The sequence below is a fragment of the Gigantopelta aegis genome, chromosome 10, assembly GCF_016097555.1.
Source record: "Gigantopelta aegis isolate Gae_Host chromosome 10, Gae_host_genome, whole genome shotgun sequence".
NCBI lineage: Eukaryota > Metazoa > Mollusca > Gastropoda > Neomphalida > Peltospiridae > Gigantopelta > Gigantopelta aegis.
Window position 1 is genome coordinate 56,527,688 of NC_054708.1, and position 22,600 is coordinate 56,550,287.

Below are 22,600 nucleotides of genomic sequence, written 5' to 3' on the forward strand. Positions count from 1 at the left end.
TTCTTTTTCTAAATAATACTGGATACTTTTTAACAACTAAAATTAGATATTAAATGTATTTTTCCACCGTCCCCAAAATATACCTCTCTTTTTTTTTTCACCCACAACATTTATATTTGTATGTCGTTCCATGGCATGAGTAGCCTAAAAGTCAGTGTGGGTGACACCCCCCTCCCCCCCCCTCCCCCCTCCCCTCATGATGGTGTTGGCAACGACATATCCAACATATTCCTAGTCTTACTAACATTGTAGCTCATAGTCATTTAACTCACTATGTAAGTTTTGTTGTATACGTAATTATTTAAAAAATAAAACCAAGGGATGGGACCCAGTGCTATTGCAACGCTCGTCCCATGCACGGTCGGTCAAGGATCGATCCCTATCGATGGACCCATTGGGCTATTTCTCTTTCCAGCCAGTGCACCACGACTGGTATATCAAAAGCGGTACTATGTCCTATCCAGTTGTCTGTGGGATGGTGCATATAACAGATCCCTGTCTACTAATGGAAAAAAATGTAGCGGGTTTCCTCTCTAAGGTTATATGTCAATGTGCTCTAGTGGTGTCAATAACCCCCCCCCCCCCCAAAAAAAAAAAAAAAAAAAAACACACACAAAAAACAACAAACACAAAAACTTCAACCTTTAACCAACATTTTGGAGAGAATAGCATGACGAGGTATGAAAAAGTATGACCTTAAACTTCAACTGTTTTAAAAGGTAAAACATAGTTCTAATCAAGAAAATATATTCTATATACAATGTTACTTGTTAATTCAGGTCCATGTTTTGATACAGCCATATCAGAAATCCATATTCATGTGTATTGGTATACAAGGATCCGCCTTGCCACATTCATTGCGAGATGCGAGAAAGAAAGACATGAAAAATCTCCAGTGTCAACATGTCAAGTATTAACATCACTTGAATTCAACATTGTAAGAAACACAATGTATTCAGTTTACATCTTAAAGGGAGGGTCAACTCAAAATGAACCTGATGCATTGGAAAGACGCATACCCGGAATGTCAACACATATTGACATTTTAAGAAATGAAAAACGCGTAATTTTAATTTTAAAAACCGTGATTATTCCTGCTAACTGGGGGCAGCCATTTTTTTTGTTTCCGATGCTTCAGGAATTCTAGCTTGGGGCGAAGTGACGTCAGCTCCAACCAACTCCAGTATGCACAGTGTATAAACAAAGGCAGTCATTTACGACAAGACGCTTCGCTTTTATCAACCTGACTTGTAAAACAATAATAATATAATATAATATAATATTGATAATATAATAAACTATTTAAATAAATATATTTCAGCTTGCATTAATAGAACGAAATGGGGTTATAGTATTTTTCTCTCGTAAAAAAATCCAAAGAAAAAATGCATATTATTAGGCCTATTGGTAGGGTACGTTGGTGTCAAAACGACCACTCACGATACACAAGTGATAATTTTCTTTTCTTTGGGACTACGTAATTGGTCAGTTTTGTGATTTTAGATGGGAAAGTGTACTTAATCAAGGGTTTCACAGAATTATTTAGTTATATATAATAGCCGTCACATTTAACCGTTTTATTAATTAACTACAAGATTATAGTTGTTGATATTAAGCAATAATGTGCATTATATGTCGTTGAATATGCATACCAGACCATATGCCTTAATAATTGTCCCTTCCTTTAAAGTCGCAGACCCTAGTTTCACCCCGTGAAAACCCCCCACGAACGTTTGTTAATCTACAAACATTAACACATTTCGATAGTTACAACAGAGTGAAACAAGAGTATATGACACTGAAACGATGAAATACGCTTAAAAATAGACTAAAACTCGACTCCATAGCCGTTACTTCTCATACGTACGTGCGTTTTAAAAAACATGAAAAATGTATTTTGTAATATTAAAAACACCAGGATAACCAGAAACACCTCGAACGTACGGAAATGTATAATCTAAACAATAAAATCTAAGTATAATTTCAGTTCTAATATTGAAAAATATGCCTTAGTGTTTAAAAACTAGGGTCTGTCACTTTCAGTCGCAAGCAAGTTTACATAAGCGTTCATGTTTACATGACACAATTACAAGTGACATTCTATCACTATATGTAAACTGTACTTATTTTATGTAGACATCTGTAATAGAACAACAGACAATGATTGGCCATGAAAAATATGCATTTAAACATTTCGCCGGTGTCACTGGTGCGTGCATTCCATAGTATCCAGGGCGGAACATGACCCAGTGGTAAACCGCTCGCTTGATGCGCGGTCAGTTTCCGGTCGATCCCCGTCGGTGGGCCAGTTGGACTATTTCTCGTTGCAGCCAGTGCACCACAACTGGTATATCAAAGGCCGTGGTATGTGCTATCCCTTGCTACTAATGGACAATGCAGAAGGTTTCTTCTCTAAGACTATATGCTAAAATTACCAAATATTTGACCTCCAATAGCCGATGGTTAACAAATCAATGTGCTCTAGAGGTGTCGTTAAACAAAACAAACAAACGTTTTGCTACTAATGGACAGTGCAGCAGGTTTCCTCTCTAAGACTATATGCCAAAATTACCAAATGTTTGACATCCAATAGCCAATGGTTAATAAATCAATGTGCTCTAGAGGTGTCGTTAAACAAAATATATTTGTTTTACTTCCCATGGTATCCATAGGATCCCATACAGAGGTGATCGCCTTCACTGACCAGTGCCTTTATGCCAGTGGCGGATCCAGAAAATCCATTTAGGGTGGGGCCCCAATGACATGAGGCGGAATGCCAAGGGAACTTTGGGGGAGGTCTGGAGAATGATCGTAAATGTTTTTTAAATTAATATATAATAAAATTATAACTCACAAAATGTAGTGGGGTCGGGCCCCTGCCCCCCCCCCCCCCCCCCAGATCCGCCTCTGAAACATTTCTTTCTTTCAAAACAGAATAGTAAAACCAGCTTGTCTCTTTAACCATGGTAATAGGAAAGAAAGAAATGTTTTATTTAACAACGCACTCAACACATTTTTAATTACGGTTATATTACGTCAGACATATGGTTAAGGACCACACAGATATTGAGAGACGAAACCCGCTGTCGCCACTTCATGGGCTACTCTTTCCGATTAGCAGCAAGGATCTTTTATATGCACCATCCCACAGACAGGATAGCACATACCACGGCCTTTGGTATACCAGTCGTGGTGCACTGGCTGGAACGTGAAATAGCCCAATGGGCCCACCGACGGGGATCGATCCCAGACCGACCGCGCATCGAGCGAGCGCTGTACCACTGAGCTACATCCCGCCCCCTATGGTAATAGGTTTTCCTGATTCATATGTTAAAGGTATTAACGTGATAAATTTGCCATGATGTATCTTTTTATGTCGCGTTGATGAAAGATTAGCTGTCATCGCCGTGCTGCATGAATAACCACAGCTGGTGTTAGCGCTGTCAACATTTACATATCAGTGTGTAAATATTTAAATCATTTGGACAAACACACATAGCAGGTTTGGTGTGTTAGATGTATTATATAATTATCCGTTAGTAGCCAAACTACAGTGTAGATATGCGACAGTTTTACGATATGATAGTTATATGATGTAATGTTCCCCACAAGACATTTTCTAATCACCTAATCCTGAGCACGAAACTATATATGTAGTATGTGTGCTTGCCCATGGTAAATATTGATGGGTTGTGGTTAAAGGTTCCATTGTACAAAAATAATTTCTAATGCCGGTAATGTTAACATTTGCTAATCAAGTTCAAGTTCTTTTATTGCTTTAAGTTGTTCAACTTATCAGCATTATAACAATGAACAAACATTAATATATACAATAGTGCGGAACAATGGTGGAGAGTGACTTACATATATACATATATACACACACATACCCACACACACACACACACACGCAGACACAAATACACACCCAAACACACAAACATACATATATAATAGAAAAAACAAAACAGAATAAAGATAAGTTATTTTACAGGTTATCCTCAGCGGCTAGGGTAATGATAAAATGAGAACATATTAGTTTATTTCCAGTAATAGTTGATCCCTAGTTCTGTTTGCTTGTAATAAATATTTTCCTAGGTTGTTTATCTCTTTATTGTTTTCCGGTTGATAAGAGTTGTATTAATTTCAAAGTACTGGGATGCTTAAAGTAGTATTTTTTAATGAATTTCTTTCTTAAAGTTTCGTATCTTGGACATTGAAGGATAAAATGAAATTCGTCCTCAATCTCATTACAGTTACATAAAGTACATATTCTTTGTGCCCTTTCGATATTTTTATACCTACCAGACTCAATATTTAATTTATGTGCACAAATTCTCATTTTTGTTATTTGTCTTAAATTGCGAGATTCTATTGGTTTTGTAAGGTAGGTTTGTAAAGTAAATCCATTTAATAATAAGTGCTGATATAGCAATCCCTTTGGCGATGTCCTTATTGTACTATAGGCATTTTGCTTAAAAACATCATATACTCGTTCTTTTATTATGACATAAAAACTAGAATTGATATTGGTCGAGTCCCACATATAACTTAGCCCAAGCGTATCTAGTTCTTGTTTAATGTTCGTTAACCAGGTATCTCCGTACTGATACATTTCCTCATATATAGCTTTTAAGATACAGTTACTGGTACTACTAAGCTTTATCCAATATTTAAAAATTCTAAGTTTTCTGATAATTGCTAAAGGATATCGCCCTAATTCGTTATAAACAAAATAATTGCATGTTCTTTTATGCACACCCAATACTTTTTTACAAAATTGTATATGTACTTTCTCAATATCGTGAGCTGAGTGAAAACCCCAGACTTCAGATCCGTAACTAAGAACGCTATTGACATAAGTATCAAACACGGCTAACATTGTTTCAATATTAAACAAATTCTTACTACAGATATTTGTTATCCAATATTGGGCTTTGAGTCCTTGTTCAGCAAGTCTTTTTTGTGTACTATTAAATTTGCCATTGAAACGAAGTAATAATCCAAGGTAATTAAATTCGTCTACAACTTCTAATTGGTGGCCATTATATGACCATTTCTCGTTCTTTCTTACTTTTCCCCCATTTCTAAAGACAACTATTTTTGTTTTATTTGTATTGACGGTAAGATCCCATTTTTGGGTGTAATTTGCAAGTGAATTTAACATTGATTGTAATCCGCCTGGAGTTTCGGAGAAAAGTACCATATCATCAGCGTACATTATTAAGAATATATTTAACGTTTGTATTTCAACATATGGACAACTGTCTGATAAAAATTGCATTTCACAATCATTAACGTACATGGAAAATAATATTGGTGATAGTACTTCTCCCCTGTAATAGACCGTTTTCTACATACGAAATAATCAGAAACTACGTCATTATATTTTACACAGCACTTAACATTATCATATAAAGATCTTATAAGAGATAACAATTTTCCTCCTATGCCCTGTTGAATTAATTTATACCACAAATTTTGTCTGTTTACAAAATCAAAAGCCTTTTTGTAGTCTACAAAACAGCAATATAATCGCTTCCTATTTTTCAGAGTTCTGTTTATTAAAGATTGTAATACAAAAATAGCGTCAATGGTCGACATCTGCTTTCTAAAACCAAACTGAGCATCGGTAATGACATTGTTTTGTTCATCAAAATTTAGGAGCCTTTCATTTAATATAGAGGTAAATAATTTTCCTAAGCAGCTCACTAACGTGATCCCTCTATAATTGTCCGGGTCGTTCTTATCACCTTTCTTAAAAACAGGAACGATAGATCCCACAGCCCAGTTTTGGGGAAAATAACCCGAGTTAAAAATACCATTGAACAGTAGAAGCAGGCATGGCATTAAAACGTCTATACAATTAATAAAGTATTCATTTAAAACATTGTCATAACCGCATGCTTTATTTTTCTTCAGCTTGTGTATTGCAATAGTTATTTCTTTCTCTGTTATTTCGCTATCCAGCACATTGCAATTTAGGTCGTAGGTAGTTTTATCAAAATTAGATAAAAAATAATCCACCTCATTGTTAATAGTTGGTTCATACGAAGCAAGGTTACCAAAGTGCGTTAAAAAAATCAGTATTACCTAAATCAGTTTTAACCTTTTGCTTACGTTTTTGAAAATGTTTGTAGAATGTTTTAGGGTTATGCTTTCGTAGATAATTAAGCATATTACCTTGTTGACATTTATATTTTCGTTTAAGTTTATATTGCAATGTCTTGTATAGTTTCTTCGCACGAACAAGTTCAATTCGATTAATAGAAGTTCTATTTGCATTAAACGTTTGTATAGCCTTCTTATAATCAAGATAGCATTTCTTGCACGTCTCGTTAAACCAGGGTTTGTCATCGGGTATAACGATGGCTTTCGCATTTTTCTTTGAATTTGACTTGTACTCTGTTACAGAACAATAAGGTAAAATTATTTCATTAAGTTTTTGTACAAATGTGTCTACACATTCATTTACGTTTTTCTGTCTTTTATCATTTATAGTACAAGTATTTAGTAACATATCAATGTTTTCAGCGATTTCGCCACTGATTATAAAATTGTTTTCATCATTCCATTTTATACTGGTGTGTGTTTGAATTTTGTTAATCTCGGTGATCGAATTTTTAACTAAATGAGCTATTTAAAGGTATGGATGCTAATAAACCTGATATAAGCAGCGTACGAACACACCCATAAAAATCATGCTTAATATAAGTGCAAGAAGAGTGGGTTGGCAGTAACTACCATTTAAGAGATTTGATTCATGTTTTTACTAGCTACCCTAATTCAGGGCCGCAGCTAGGATTTTTTGTTGGCGGGGGGGGGGGGGGGGGGGCAACTGAGTAGTTAATAGTCTAAAACTCCTTAAACAGTTAAGAAGAGGATTTTTTAAAGTTTCTATAATGCTTTCCGGATTTTTTTGCCACCCTGCTAGCTACGGCCGTGTAATTTTTGCTAAAAATCACAGTTCTATTTTATGAATACAGTGTACATGCCCTTCAAACAGACACCTTATTGCAGGTTACGCGGTACCAAATTAGGGACTTCCGTGTCAGAGTTCGAGGTTCACCGTGAAATATTTACGGAACACAAACAGCTGCGATTTTGATTCATAGTTAATATGTGATTTTGATTATCTGTGTAAAGATATTATTTATTGCCAATAAATCAATATACGTTTGTGTTCTTTTCTATGGTTCTGCAATATACACGGTTGAAAACAAAAGAAAGACAAAATGGAACTATGATTTTCAGTAAAAAATGTGTTGGTTGTTAATTAAAACATTTATAATTATTAAATATCTCTTAAATACCAAATACCATATCACACACACACACACACACACACACACACACACACACACATACACAACTATTCTTGCAGGACGAGGTAAGTTAAATTTGAGATAACAGTCTTTATTGGTATACTGCTTGAATTCGTTGATATATATTCTGTTCATGTTGATTTTATTTGAAAATGTTAGCATTATCAATGGGAATTTGTTTGGTTCAACAGAACCTACAGCGTTGAGAGTGTCATTTAAGACTCGTACACTATACATTTTTAAATTTTCAGGATATGTTTTTTTGATAATATAAAAGTGGCTAAAAATGCAGTGGCAATGTTTGTAGTCTTGTCTAATGAGTTGAGTTTGTTTAACGACACCACTAGAGCACATTGATTTATTAACCATCGGCTACTAGATGTCAAACATAGTCATTTCACTATTTATTCACCTGCACATTATTCGTAAATTTACGTCACTCATTGTTAAAGCCATACTATTATATTAAACCCAGTATGCGGATATGACTAATAATAAAAGAAGTGCCCTTAAGAAACTATGCAAATTAATTTTAAAACAATTATTAACAAATTCCATAAACCCTAAAACTACAGCTGCCTACAAATGAAAATATATACACTATCCATTATTGCCATTATCTATTTGTTTACGATTATATATGTGTGTGTGTGTGTGTGTATATATGTACATGTATGTGTGTTTGTTTGTATGCGTATATGTATGTATATGTATGTGTGTGTATGTATATTTATGTATGTGTATGTGTATACGTATATATGTATGAGTGTTTGCGTATATTTTTGTGCATGTGCAGTATGATGATTGTCCCACACTATACATAGCTGTGTTAATACCATTGCATATTACATTGTGAATTTATTACATATATGCATTGTACTGTATACATATATATTATCTCCTGTAAAGCCCATCTTGTCACTGTCAAATATTGTTATTTCATATTCCCCATATGCCGTTGTGTAACGGCCTGGGAGAAATAAAGTTCTGTTCTGTTCTGAGTCGGTTAAGTGTTGTTGCAAGTGTCTGAGTAGATGTGACATGCAAAAAACTCGTTGGAAATGCACTGAACTGTGCATTTGTTACTACGAGAAGTAAAATCCTCCATGTGCAGTGGTGTGTGAAATCAGCAAATGATGTATGACCTACATATTGCACTTCGTAAATGGGTTAATGTAGCCTTGGCTGCACTGTATTGTCTATCCCAGGATATGTTCTGGTTAATAAATTGACTGTCTTTGTACTTTGTCTTCTTAAAGTGTGTCTCGAACTGGGTGACATCAAAGCAACAACCCCTGCGTGTGCTGTAACCTCACCGTGGTGCAGATGTGTAACATTCTTGGAAATCCAAGGCGGCCACCATAATAAACTTTAAAGTAATAGTTTCTATTAAAATGTAAAACTAAAACATTGAGTAGCACGTGAAAAACGTGGTGTTTTTATTCTGAACTACATGTAAACTTGTAAACTATTACAATTATTTTAAGGAACTTCCCTCGGGGGGTGGTGGTGGTGGGGGGGGGGGGTATTCACAGTCAATAGGGAGCACTGTTGATTGTTCGTAATTCATCATGGTACCTATGTGGCAAATTCAATGATTAATTTTTTATGTGCATATGTTCAAGAATTGCTTGATGGGTTAAAAATACAAATCATTCCTTCAAAATATTACTCTGCACCCCGTGAATCTTAGCTATTCAAAAACGAAATAGATAATTGATTTAGCATTCTGGGAGAATAATACATTTGAATGCAGATACTTGTAAGTTATTCCCTACATAGAAAAGGGTTGAGGAGATTTCTAGATCCTCCCTGGTCACAAGCGGGTGTTGCTGACTTTGGACCATATCTGAAAATAGTGTGTGATGGGTTAAGGTATTTATGTACCAAATTTCAAATTGTTAACTTAAAGTGCACAATTCAGTAAAATAGTGTGTGTTAGCTGCCCTACTATTTTTGTGGAATAAACATATGTGCAAAAAAAAAGCTACTTAAGCTTCGTAATATAGATTTACACATGCATAGGTCTGGTTCTACAAATTCATGATGTGCTACATGGATTTGAGGCCACATGCCGCAATTATGTACGTTATATGCTTCTATATAGCGCTAACGGCTGTAGCACCTTTATTAATAAGAATCAGTAGGCTAGTGGCTTTTATAATGCACCTTTGCCTGCCTGGGAGCGATATATCCTCAAAAGGACAGCATCTGTTGTCCAACTGGTAGCAATATACAGTTAGCTCCCTTACAAAGTTTCCAAAAATATATGCGTCATATTTACCAACTCCTGGTTGGGTGTGGTCAGCATTGGTGCGAACATTTTCAAAAAGGCACCAAAAATCATGCAATTTGGGGGCACATTTGTTTTTTAATTTTGGGCATTTTATGATGGATGTAACACAATATTTCAACTTAAAATATTTAAAACGAATCATATTGATAATTATGAACCTATTTGTAATTTCCTTGAGACTAAAAAGATATGTATGTGTCTTTATGTTCAAAATATAATAAATGGGCAATTGTGATACCAGGGACTGGTATGCATAAATCGCAGCTGAAGATTATCAAACTTAATTATAATAATTGCCACTACAATTTGGGTGGGGATTTATTCTGAAAATGCACATAAGCAGGATCCACTACACTATAAGTACTTCATCATCTATCTCATTTAAATATCATTGCAGAGAACTGTCCTCGAGACCTCATTTAGCAGGAACACCAGTCGACCTTCAACAGGCGGAAGACCTCAAGCAGTTCTGGCTGGATGCTGGTTTTGATGACGTCAAACTCGCTTCCTATGACGTGTTGCTTTCGGCGCCTGACCCGAACCATCCTAACTTCATTCGTCTGCTGGACGGACACGACAACGTGGTGTACGAGTCTCCGGCGAAAGAAGCCAACTTAACGGGCGAAGACCAACCAGACGTCGTGCCTCCTTTCAACGCTTACTCTGCTCCTGGGAAAATCACAAACGTACGAAACTATCATCAGCGATACGCGTCATTACCAAACAGTCTCAAGTTTGTAGATTGAGGCTGGCTATATAGCTGATATTAGAGTTGTATTAGACTGACAGACTGAAACTTATTAACGTGTCCATATACCACGAAGGTTTGGAATACACCTTACCCCGGGCTTAATCTCTGATATCGCCAGTGACTAAGTCCGGGCCAGGAAGGGGCGGGGGGGGGGGGGGGGGGGGGGGGGGGGGGTAAGTTTGAGGTGGACGGAATTTGGAATACAATTTTTAGAAGTTACGTCAGAGACCTAAGACCAAAAGGCGCTGATTCATCTACTCTACTCATGTCGTGCTCGGCCGAAAGGGTTTTAAGGTGATTTGAGCAATTTAGCCGGCTGCCAAAGTGAAGTGCGTCGGACTGTTTACATTTTGAACTACGATAAAAAAAATTAAAGTCCGACGACTATGCCTCAAAAAGAGGTTACCTGTCCTAGCAAAGATTGGCGGCGGAACTCATGGCGAGATGATGGGGTGATCGGCTCGGAACTTCGGGAAGAACTTGACGAGGTCAGTGTAGCACTCTCCCCGAAGCAGCGCTTGATAATTCTCAGGCAGGGTCAGCTTGATAATCCGATGGATGATTGGATTTTCCATGGTTGACTTCAAGGTGTGGTTCCTCTCCACATACTGGAATTGGTACCGCCCATGACCTGAAGGTGTCGGTCTCCAACTTGTCTTGCTGTAGGGGTCGATGAGTTGTGAGAGAGAAGTAAATTCCCCCTTCACACACTCGCGGTACCGTGTAGGCAGCTGGTCGTAGGCGATCCTTCAAGTGCTGGGCTGGGTGCCGGGCGGGTCCTGTTCCGGCACGTTCCGCTTCTTGGAGTCACGCTCTGCATCCGCCGCGAAACAAAACGGTGGAAACGCCGGTGGGCTGGACGGTGGAGTGGAGAATATCACGTGTCCAGTTTCCATCGGCGCTGGTGCTGCTGAAGGAGGGGCCGCCACTGTCAGTTGAGCTGACAACTTTGACACCCCTCCCCCCCCCTTGCTGCTCTTGGCGTGGGGGGGGGGGGGGGAGACGAAGCAGAAACCGCCGGTATTTGTCCTCCCGTGAGTTGCCCCTGTCGGCTTGGTTTTCTTCTTCGAAGCGGGTGGGATCGGGTTTGCCCACCCCCCACCCCCGTGCTGCCTTGGGTCGCCTACTGGAGGATCGACGCGGACCATTGTCACCGTGTATAAGGGTGACAATGGCCGCGTTTCCATCGTGCTGAACTCTATACTTGACTAAACGGCCAAGTATGTTGATTACAACCCCCGGGGCAGGGGAGGGGGAGATCAATCAGGACGTTCTCCGAACCAACTTCATTGTTCAGAAGCTTGAGTAGGACTGGTTGTATTAAAAAACTCATTTCAAATATTTCAGGCAAAATGGTAAACTATCTATTCATAATTATTATATTCTTGCACCAATTTGTATTGAAGGGTGTATACTACCAAACCAAATCCATTAGACGACAATAGTAACAAATGTTGCTACAATTCCTACTTGCAGCGTATCAACTGACATAAATACAACGGATATAAATACTTAAAGTGAATCAGAAAAATTGGTGGTCAAACTGCTCACTTGAGAAATAACGGGTAGCGTCTATGACTATCCTAGTTCCGTACAAAATTTGAGTACTTTTTTTTACAGATACCCCATACATGTTTTAAGCACAAGGCTACCTGACACAGTGGTACTAGATGAAATAAAATTGCATACATCTTTTGGCCAGATGAAACTAATATTTTTTACTACCAACACAGTCACATTTATAACCAATAAAAGAACTTGTGGTGTTAACGTCTCTATCGAACCCAGCCTGAATTTATTTGGTTTAGTACTACCATCAGCGATATGCGTCATTACCAACAAAGTTTCAAGTCGTTTGATCGAGGCTGGCTATAGGTCTCCATAGTATTGCCGGAACTGATATTAGAGTTGTATTAGAAAACTCATTTCAATTATTTCAGGCGAAATGGAAAACTACATGTATGTATTCATAATCACAACACGATAATAGTTGTATCGTGTTGTGATTATGCTAATTCGTGATTAATTCGTATACATCTGTTTTGTTTTGCGTTACTTTAAGAATGATCTTGTGTACGTCAACTATGGTCGTGTTGAAGACTATAACTTCCTGGAAAACAACGCATCACTGACAGTCAATGGAAAGATTGTTCTTGTGCGGTATGGAAAAATCTTCAGAGGAAGCAAAGTAAGTAGCCTTATCTATTGTTAATGGAAAATGGCAAATATTGACGACACAATAAAACTGCACATATCTGAGAGGACGTTGGACAGTCATCCCTTCAAGCTAGTTTGTTCTGTTGGAAGAATAGTAAAGCGGTCTGCTAACGGAGGAAGGCATTTAAAGAGAGTGTCCCGATTTCGATGTTAGAGTAGGAGGTGTTTGACTAACGAGGCCCTTTTAAAGTAGTAAAGTAGAGATATCAGTTCACATAATTATTGTAGAAATGGCAATTACAGACTCGAACAGTCACTTAGAACATGACGCCTAACGCTCGCGACCAAATTCGACTCGTGCTATCGTTTTTTTTTGCGCATCAAATGTATGTAACGTTAACGTTAGGCACGAAAACCAATGTAGCGAGCGACCGTCCAATATGCCTCAGAACGACCAGAATAGGATCTGAGTTACTTTGCCAAAATTGATAATTTAAGTATGATGGTGCAAGTAATGTGTATTTAACAGTCAACAAACTGTAATAGTCGAACGTATTTTAACCTGCTAAATCTAGGATCAGTTCCTTTAAAGTGGTTCCGAAAAGCTTTTGGCAGCAGTGTGACGTAATACCAGGGGCTTCAGGTTGATTTTTCGTTCCTCGTTTTGCATAATTAACACTCGTTCTTACAGGTGCAGATAGCAGAGAGGCATGGCGCTCTGGGAATCATTATGTTCTCGGACCCTGCTGATTACACGTGGCCAGCCGAGGACACCCGAGTTTATCCTCAAACATGGTGGCTGCCTCCATCCGGGGCTCAACGTGGAACTACTTTTGTTGGAAGTGGTGATCCTCTTACTCCAAATTACCCAGCTTTAGGTAAATACAACCTTTTGTTTAATAATATGATTATAAGCGACTTCTGGGTGGGGGGTTTTCAAATGCCCGACAAAAAAAACCCACCCACACAATTTAATGTGGTCATTGAGTAAACATTGTTTATTACAAATAATCGTGTGTGCACTATTACCACCTATAAGACACACCTGGTTTAATATTTTCAGACACTGCATATAGATACAGCAAAGACACAGTTGTACCTTCGCTTCCAAAAATACCCGCTCATCCTATTGGATATGGTATAGCAGAAAAGCTGTTACGGTAAGCAAGTAAAATATACTAATGTGGATATATAGGCGGTTACAAAAGCAAAAAAACAAACAAAAAAACCCCACAAAACCCCCACAAAAAAACAAAACAAAACAAAACAACAAAACAAAATGAAAAACAAATTAACCAATACAAATATATACACGCAGACATTCACCCGCACAATTAGAATGGCGTTTACTTTAAAAACAATTATGACAGCACACTTTTTAAAATTAAAATGTGCGCTTATAAGAAACAGACTGATATGTTCATGCACAGGACCAAAAACGGTCAGAAACAAACCAACCCCCCCCCCCCCCCCCAAAACAAAAAAACCCAAACAACAACAACAAAACAACAACAACAAACAAAACAAACAACAACAACAACAACACCCCCCCCCCCCCCCCCCCCCAAACAAAAAAACACAACAAAAAACCCCCAAAGAAACAAACAAAACAAAACAAAACCAAAACAAAACAAAACACGGGAAGAAGTAACACCCACCTGGTCAGTTGGCCGTTTTGTGGCTTTTCATAAATGTATATCCTTAGAGCTACATGTACGTACGTAATTGCGACTTAGTTCACTAGTAAGACTTATCCTTACCACCTGAAGATCTTTTCTATATGAAGTAGCAGCACATGTTACATAGACAACGCTTAGCTAGTCAATATTCCTTCAACACTAGCCCCCCCCCCCCCTGTAACCTCACCGTGGTGCAGGGGTGTAACATTCTCTTTGAGTTTTGAGTAAAATTCAATATCCGTAAAATTTTGTGATATTTGTGTTTTTGCACAGTTCTTTACAATGTTTTTGTTTAAGTCTTGAATTTTTATATTGATGTTGATCATCACTTTATTTATTTGCATTACCATAGTTTGACACCCAATAGCCGATGTAATTTTTCGTGCTGGGGTGTCGTTAAACATTCATTCATTCATTCATTCATTCAACACTAGTCCCAGTTTACCCTCCATTTCTTTACATTTCTGTAGTAATGTATTCAGGGAATGAACAGTTGCACCAGTTCTACTCTACCGATATGTGTCATCATATTTATATTTATTATCAAGAATTTGTCATGTCGAAATGATCTGCCATATTGATAAATTATTCCTTGTATCTTACAATGATGAACTGTCATAGGTACATTCATTAACCTTTCGGTCTTACACGGATGGACTTTTATATTAATACATTGAAACATTTTCATTTAAAACTTATTTTCGTTCTTATATCCAATTTAGGTTCAAGCACGCTGTCCTTGGCACAGACATCAGCCATATTGACTGTCGGGACTGGGCAGTGGCTATAATTTAATACTATTCAGCCTGTGTTTCCGACAAAGACGGATTATCATATTCATCGTATTAAGCTTCCTGCTGTACAGAGATGGAAACTCATAGTATGCATATTAAGCTTCCTGTGCTACAAAGACGGGTTATCATATTCATCGTATTAAGCTTCCTGCTGTACAGAGATGGAAACTCATAGTATGCATATTAAGCTTCCTGCTGTACAGAGATGGAAACTCATAGTATGCATATTAAGCTTCTTATGCTACAAAGATGGACTGTCATATTTACACTAATTAATATTTGATTCTTCTAGAGAGATGGCTGGTCAAGAAGTACCTCCAGAATGGAGAGGTGGAATTAACATCACTTACAGATTTGGATCAAAATTTAAAAATCCAGCATGGTAAGCATTCCAGAAATAAACATTGTTTCATACATTGTACTCTAAACAACAAACACATTTTTGTTTACAATCTGATTTAAATTAGCTCTACTGGTCTCACCAGTAGATCTAACAGCATTGCATGGACTCCCATGTCAGGTGACATTTCATCTATAAATAATAATTTAAATATCGACCAATTACACTTCGCCTTTTATAACGTTATTCGGGAGCATACACATTCTACAAATATCGGTCGAGACTATTTATGCAATAGGCGAACTTGTTGGTCTTTTTCAACAGTGAAAAAACAGGGGGAAAAGTGCAGTAATAAACTCTGGATTGTATACTAGTATAAACTGATTTTATGGCTATACCATCACGGTTTTTTTTTTGTCGTCTTGAAACGAATTTTATATAAAATTTAGATTGAAATTAGTTTCCGGCATACTTCGTAATTCACCCGAATCATTTCGTATACCCTCGGCATAATCCCGAATGTTTTCAAATTCTTTTAAAATCACTGGCATGATTTTGCAAGTAAGGTTTTGATTGGTCGAATGAAAGGTCAACTGGACACGAACTCCAACGGGCTGCTGTTAGATCCACATGTAATAGTGGAGCTAATTTTAATTAGATTGTGTTGTTTAGAAAGGTGTAGTGACCACTCGTAATGGGCAGATTGCTTTCAGTTTCCCCTTTTCGACAAGTGTCACACGACTGTTAAGTGAAGTCAGGTCAGGTCAGGTCATAGGTTTCAACGTGCACATTCAGAACAAGCTGTTGTAGCACACGTCTCTCAAGGGCGTAGGTGTTGACTTTCGCAGACTCTTCCTTCCAGGACAGGAAATGGTTTTTGGTGCTACTGAATTTGCAAATGTCCCGCTGGATTACAGTCAAATAAAAAGGTTATATAATTTCGTGGAGGTAATTTTTACCCATAATTTGGAGGCTGTGATGGTTGTACATATGGGTTAAGTCAAAGGCGGTCGTGAGTTCTATTGTCTTTAGGAAATTGCATATAGACTCCTTGCTGCTGCTCGTACTGAGTTGCCTTTGTGGCAGAAGCGTTTTGTCTTTCTGTGGAACAAGTGTCACAATCATCACGCCACTGACGCTATACATATTTAAAATGTATAATTTAACTCGTATTGATGTGTTATGTAACACATATTGTTTACCATTCTTTCGATGTTGTCGTTACGAGTACATTTTAAACACACTAGTAGCAGAACGCAATAATACAACAGCTATGTTTATATTTGTATGTCTGTATTGCAGGAAGATACAGATGGATATATCTACGAACGATGTGATGAGGAAAGCAGTCAATGTCATAGGAATAATCAGGGGAGCAGTAGAACCAGGTAATGAGCTCATTGCAAACTCAGATATTAAGGCAAATGGTTATATTTATACTTTGTGAAAGTCTGTGTAATGTTGATGTTTCATACTGGTTGTGAACAAGAAGATTTATACACAGAAATACAAACGTTATGAAGCAAGCGTATATCTACAATACTAAGACTGAATATAGCCATACCAAAGGTTTTGACATTTCCTGGTATGGTTGTCACCAACAAGACAAGTTAGTCACCTTCAAATATTATATATTACTAGATGTCACCCGTGCTTATCACGGGAACTTTTAGATAAGGTGTAGTGGCCTTACATTGGCTTCCCTCCAAATTATAAAAAAAAAAACACCAAGAAAAAAACAACAACGACACCTTGTAGAGAGCCAGTCTTCGTTAGCCAAGACTATATACACGGCCGCCGTGTATATAACCACTTCTATGTTAAGTAACAAAGGTGGCAACTTTGACAGCCGTTCTGTTTATAGAATTCATCTTTTTACACAATGTCAAGTGCAGCAATGGTTAAGTACAAATAAGGCTGTCGGCAGTACAAATTAAAACGATCAGAACGATCGGAAGCTGTTAAAATGACCTTGCATGTTATATTGTAGATATTATTACAGCTTTCAGGAACTGGTCACATGACTCGTTTCGATACTTTTAAGGTTGTATTCAATTAGGCACATACGATAGTACTGCCACCAAAAGCTATCACGGATGACCTGCGGCTGTTTAAAACGGAATGGTACTGTGGGATCGACACCGGTGGTGTCGTGGGTAAGCCATCGGACATAACACTGGTAGGTACAGGGTCTGCAGTCCCGGTACCGGCTCCCACCCAGAGCGAGTTTTAACGACTCAATGGGTAGGTGTAGGACCACTACAACTCTTCTCTCCCACTAACAACTAACCCACTGTCCTAGACAGACAGCCCAGATAGCTGAGGTGTGTGCCCAGGACAGCGTGCTTTAACCTAAATTAGATATAAGCACGAAAATAAGTTGAAATGAAAAATGAAAGGTACTGGTCAGCGGCACTTGTGGAGATTAACTTTTCACTTATATATATATATATATCTATTTTCGTATGGATTTAATTTTTAATTAATTTGTTTTAATGGAGAATAATAATTTTCAGACAGATACATTATGTTCGGTAATCACCGTGATGCCTGGGTGTACGGCGCCATTGACCCGTCTAGTGGTACGGCTGTCATGAAGGAAGTCTCTAGAGTGTTGGCTGTGAAAGTTAAATCTGGTAAATCCTAGTGATTTTTTTCTTCTTTCCTTTTCTTTTTGGTTATAATTGCCAAGGAGCGGGGTTTAGCTCAGACGGCTGAGTGCTCGCTTAAGGTGCTTGTGTTGCAGGATCGAACTATTTTGGTGGATCAATTTAACTGATTTTTAGTTTTTGTTGGGGTTTTTTATCGTTCCACCTTGGTCAAAGGCCGTGGTATGCGCTTTCATTTCTGTGAGAAAATGCATATAAAAGATCCTTTTCTGCATTAGCAAAAATGTAGCGGGTTTCCTGTGATGACTACGAGTCATAATTACCACAATTTTAATGTTCGACACCCAAAAGCCGATGATTAATTAATCAATGTACTCTAGTGGTGTCGTTAAACAAACCAAACTTGATTTATAATTGCCAAGTTATAATAGTCGACCTAGATATTCTCTGAAATACGTGTTATGAGTTGAAGTAAATATGATATTATATAAATAAAGGTTAGGACTAGAGGTAATGCCTAGATATTCTTTGAAAGACATGTTTTGTGTTTAAGTATATACGATATATAATTTGAAATATATTTTTAAATGGTATACTAATAATAAAGGTTATGCCCAGAGGTAATACCTTTATGTTTTCTTTTTTGTTTTGTTTATTACGATTACAAATTACAAAATACGACTACGATGTTGTTTGAAATACATATTATCTGCTGAAGTATATACGATATATGATTCAAATATATTTTAAATGGGTGTACTATAAATGTAGTTTATGCTCAGAGTCCTCTGTCCATGTCACATTTTATTCGTCTTATTTTGTTTTCAGGTAAGTGGCGCCCACGTCGATCTATCATGTTCTGCAGCTGGGGTGCTGAGGAATATGGTCTAGTGGGATCTACTGAATGGGTTCAGGTATTGAACACTCAAAGAACAAGTTAAAGTTAAAAATCTATATCGCTTTATGTGTTTCTAATAATTAATCAGTGTTTCTGCCAAAAAAAGAAATGTTTGGGTATGGAGCTATGGACCAGAATGCAACCACAGTCAACAGGGGTTATGAATAGCCTCTCCCAGAAAGAAAATGGGTTACGTTTAGGGTTAGTGTTAAGAAAATCATACAGTAATGATAAGAGTAATTAATTTTGCCAAAAGGTTAACTTACTATAAAATCTTCAAAATGTTGTGGGTATGGCGCTATATCCGGTTTACTTTCTTGCAGAAACCATGTTTATTTATTTATTTATTCCAGTTCCACGTTTTGGACACATACACACACACACACACACACACACACACACACACACACACACACACTCACAAATCATTCTCTATCACTTAAATGACATATGTCAATCATGCTATAATATATTATGTCAATAATCACAAAGGTCCGCATGAGTGTACAATATAATCCATTAATCCATGTTCTGATTATGTAAAAAGAATAACACCCCCTAAAAATCTACAACCCCAGAAAACACACAACAGCAGCACAATCGAGCACAATCGAACATGACCATGCAGTAAATATGGATCTTTATATTCTGTAGAGAGTGGGTAGCATTAATGCACTTGTACGTGTTACTCATAAAACATTAATGCACTTGTACCTGTTACTCATAAAACATTAATACACTTGTACCTGTTACTCATAAAACATTAATGCACTTGTACGTGTTACTCATAAAACATTAATGCACTTGTACCTGTTACTCATAAAACATTAATACACTTGTACCTGTTACTCATAAAACATTAATGCACTTGTACCTGTTACTCATAAAACATTAATGCACTTGTACCTGTTACTCATAAAACATTAATGCACTTGTACCTGTTACTCATAAAACATTAATGCACTTGTACCTGTTACTCATAAAACATTAATGCGCTTGTACCTGTTACTCATAAAACTTAATGCATACTCATAAAACATTAACACACTTGTACCTGTTACTCATAAAACATTAATGCGCTTGTACCTCTTACTCATAAAACATTAACACACTTGTACCTGTTACTCATAAAACATTAATGCACTTGTACCTGTTACTCATAAAACATTAATGCACTTCTACTTGTTAACCATAAAACATTAATACACTTGTACCTGTTACTCATAAAACATTAACACACTTGTACCTGTTACTCATAAAACATTAATGCACTTGTACCTGTTACTCATAAAACATTAATACACTTCTACTTGTTAACCATAAAACATTAATACACTTGTACCTGTTAACCATAAAACATTTATACACTTCTACCTGTCACTCATAAAACATTAATACACATGCACGTGTTACTCATAAAACATTAATACACTTGTACCTGTTAAAGGGACATTCCTGAGTTTGCTGCAATTTTTAAGATGTTATCGACTAACAGAGACTTTTTGACAATTGTAATTACATATCAAATATATCTTTCTGCATAAAATATTAGTGGCTGTATATCAAACGTGTTTCTGATCGTGCTATTTGTACCAGGTTAAATTTAATTTTATTTGCTAACATATATGTTTTCGTACGTACGAAAATATTTGAAGACAAAATCCAGTTTGAGCTTCGTACAAATATTAAGACGAGCAGAAACACATTGAATATACAGACACTGATATTCTAAACAAGAAAATATATTTAATATGTAAGTTTAATCGTAGAACTATTTTATTAGTCGAAAACATCTTACAATGCAGCAAACTCGGGAATGTCCCTTTAATCATAAAACATATATTAAAACAAGTCACAAATATCGTCTTCTTTTTTTTGTATTTAGCCATGTTATGGGTGCCGAACATTCGCGATCGCCCAGTGACTTCTTTTTTTCTACCTAACGTTAAATACACCTGATGGTAGGTTTACGATGGAAACCTGTCAAATAGTTCGAGAGCGCTCGCCTTCCTGAACACGCCACTCGTTTTATGTCGCACACAGGGACTAGCTTTCAGACATGCTATAATAAGTATGTAGTTGTATTTGCTGTGCGTATTATTCTAGCATAGTATTCTTTAATTTGATTATTTTCAGCATTACATCAAGAATCTGAGGGAACGGGCTGTGGCGTATTTGAACATAGATATTGCAGTACAAGGTGAGTAGAACAAGACTACTGTGGTGGTACAAGGCGAGTAAGATATATCTTCACACAGATGTATGTCGCAGTTTAAAGTGGATGGCTCATTCCGGATCCAATAATATAATTAAAATGTCAAAACGCAATATATAATTGTGTACGAGGTAGTCAAGCTACAACCAATTTCACAAAACATCGTACGTTTACGTCTGCGAGTAGAAGTTATGCTTATCGTACGTTTTCATGTGTTTGGCATCTGTCCCATGCATAACATTACTTCATGATGGAAGATGGGAGTATTTAAAGGACAAAAGGAAGTTAAATATGTATACTTCAAACTATACATATATATGCTGTAGGCCCCCTATTGTTAATAGAAATACGAATTGTGATTTAGTCGCACATGTACGTTTACGTGCAAAACGTGGTTTCCGGTGTTTTGACATCTGAAGGTGTACCATACCAGCGGATACAAGCCATACAAGCTACACAATGTGTGGACCATCTGAACATAAAATGTTAAAGTATGTTTTGTTTAATGACATCACTTCAATACATTGATTAATCATCTCAATGCAGCGGTCTTTGACCAAAGCACTGGGTTAGGACTATCACATTATAAGGCATTTCAGAACAATGCTATTATTCCAGGTAGGAATGTTGCAATTCAAAATACGTATTTTACTATTTCAGTAAGTATGTTGCTATTTCAGGAAACTATACTTTGCGAGCTACCGGGACGCCTCTTCTTATCAGGGCAATGTTTGACGCCACGAAAAAGGTAATTCGTATTTTGTTTGTGTGTAATATCTGTTTTTTCTTTGTGTTTATTTATTTGTTGCTTACATGCAGTTTGTGTACGTGTGTTGATATTTTGGAAGTGCAGGTTGTGAAGGTATCGATGCATGCTGTTAGAAGTTCATAGGTGACACCCAACCAATAAGTTGAGATAGTATAACATTTGTTTACCTGTTTTTGTTTTTCGTGAAATGGTACAAACAGCATTATATTTACCAATGTCAAGTTTCTTTTTTTGAAGAGTATATATATATATATATATATATATATATATATATATATATATATATATGACTGAGCGATTATTTTCTTGTATGTTTTAATTAGATTTAGGAACAGAATAAGTGTGTGTATATATATATACTTCATATTTTGTTTGCGTGTAATGTTTTCCTTTTGTGTGTATTTATGACTGACACTCAGTTTGCGTCATTTGTGGTTACTGTGTGTTTCCCTGTATTCAGATTTTGTAAGTGTATGGATATTTTGTATGTATAGGTTGTAAAGCTATTGATGTTGTAAGAAACACAGTTACACCCAACCAATAAGTTGAGAGAGTATATTTTATTACTTGGGGTTTTTGGGGGTTTTTTTTTTTTGCTTTGTTTTCTTGTTGCTTTTTTCTGTATTTCGTGAAATAGTAAATATATAACGGAGCAATTATTTTCTCGCAGGTTTTATGCGAAGATCTTAGCAGTTATTTAACTAGATTTAGGAACAGAATACGTTTATCCACATGTGCGCGCACGTGCGTGTGTGTATGTGTGTGGG

At 36.9% G+C, this 22,600-nt stretch overlaps 1 protein-coding gene across 1 annotated transcript in view; it reads left to right on the forward strand.

Annotated features, from left to right (window-relative positions):
* The window catches only part of LOC121384191 (putative N-acetylated-alpha-linked acidic dipeptidase), a 36,678-nt gene that overhangs the window by 3,805 nt on the left and 10,273 nt on the right, over positions 1-22,600 (forward strand). Inside the window, exons 2-11 of the mRNA XM_041514462.1 lie at positions 10,019-10,307; positions 12,435-12,560; positions 13,221-13,407; positions 13,593-13,689; positions 15,295-15,384; positions 16,645-16,730; positions 17,859-17,978; positions 18,780-18,865; positions 20,986-21,049; positions 21,745-21,812. Coding sequence (XP_041370396.1) covers positions 10,019-10,307; positions 12,435-12,560; positions 13,221-13,407; positions 13,593-13,689; positions 15,295-15,384; positions 16,645-16,730; positions 17,859-17,978; positions 18,780-18,865; positions 20,986-21,049; positions 21,745-21,812 — 1,213 coding nt within the window. The remainder of the gene's footprint in view (positions 1-10,018; positions 10,308-12,434; positions 12,561-13,220; positions 13,408-13,592; positions 13,690-15,294; positions 15,385-16,644; positions 16,731-17,858; positions 17,979-18,779; positions 18,866-20,985; positions 21,050-21,744; positions 21,813-22,600) is intronic.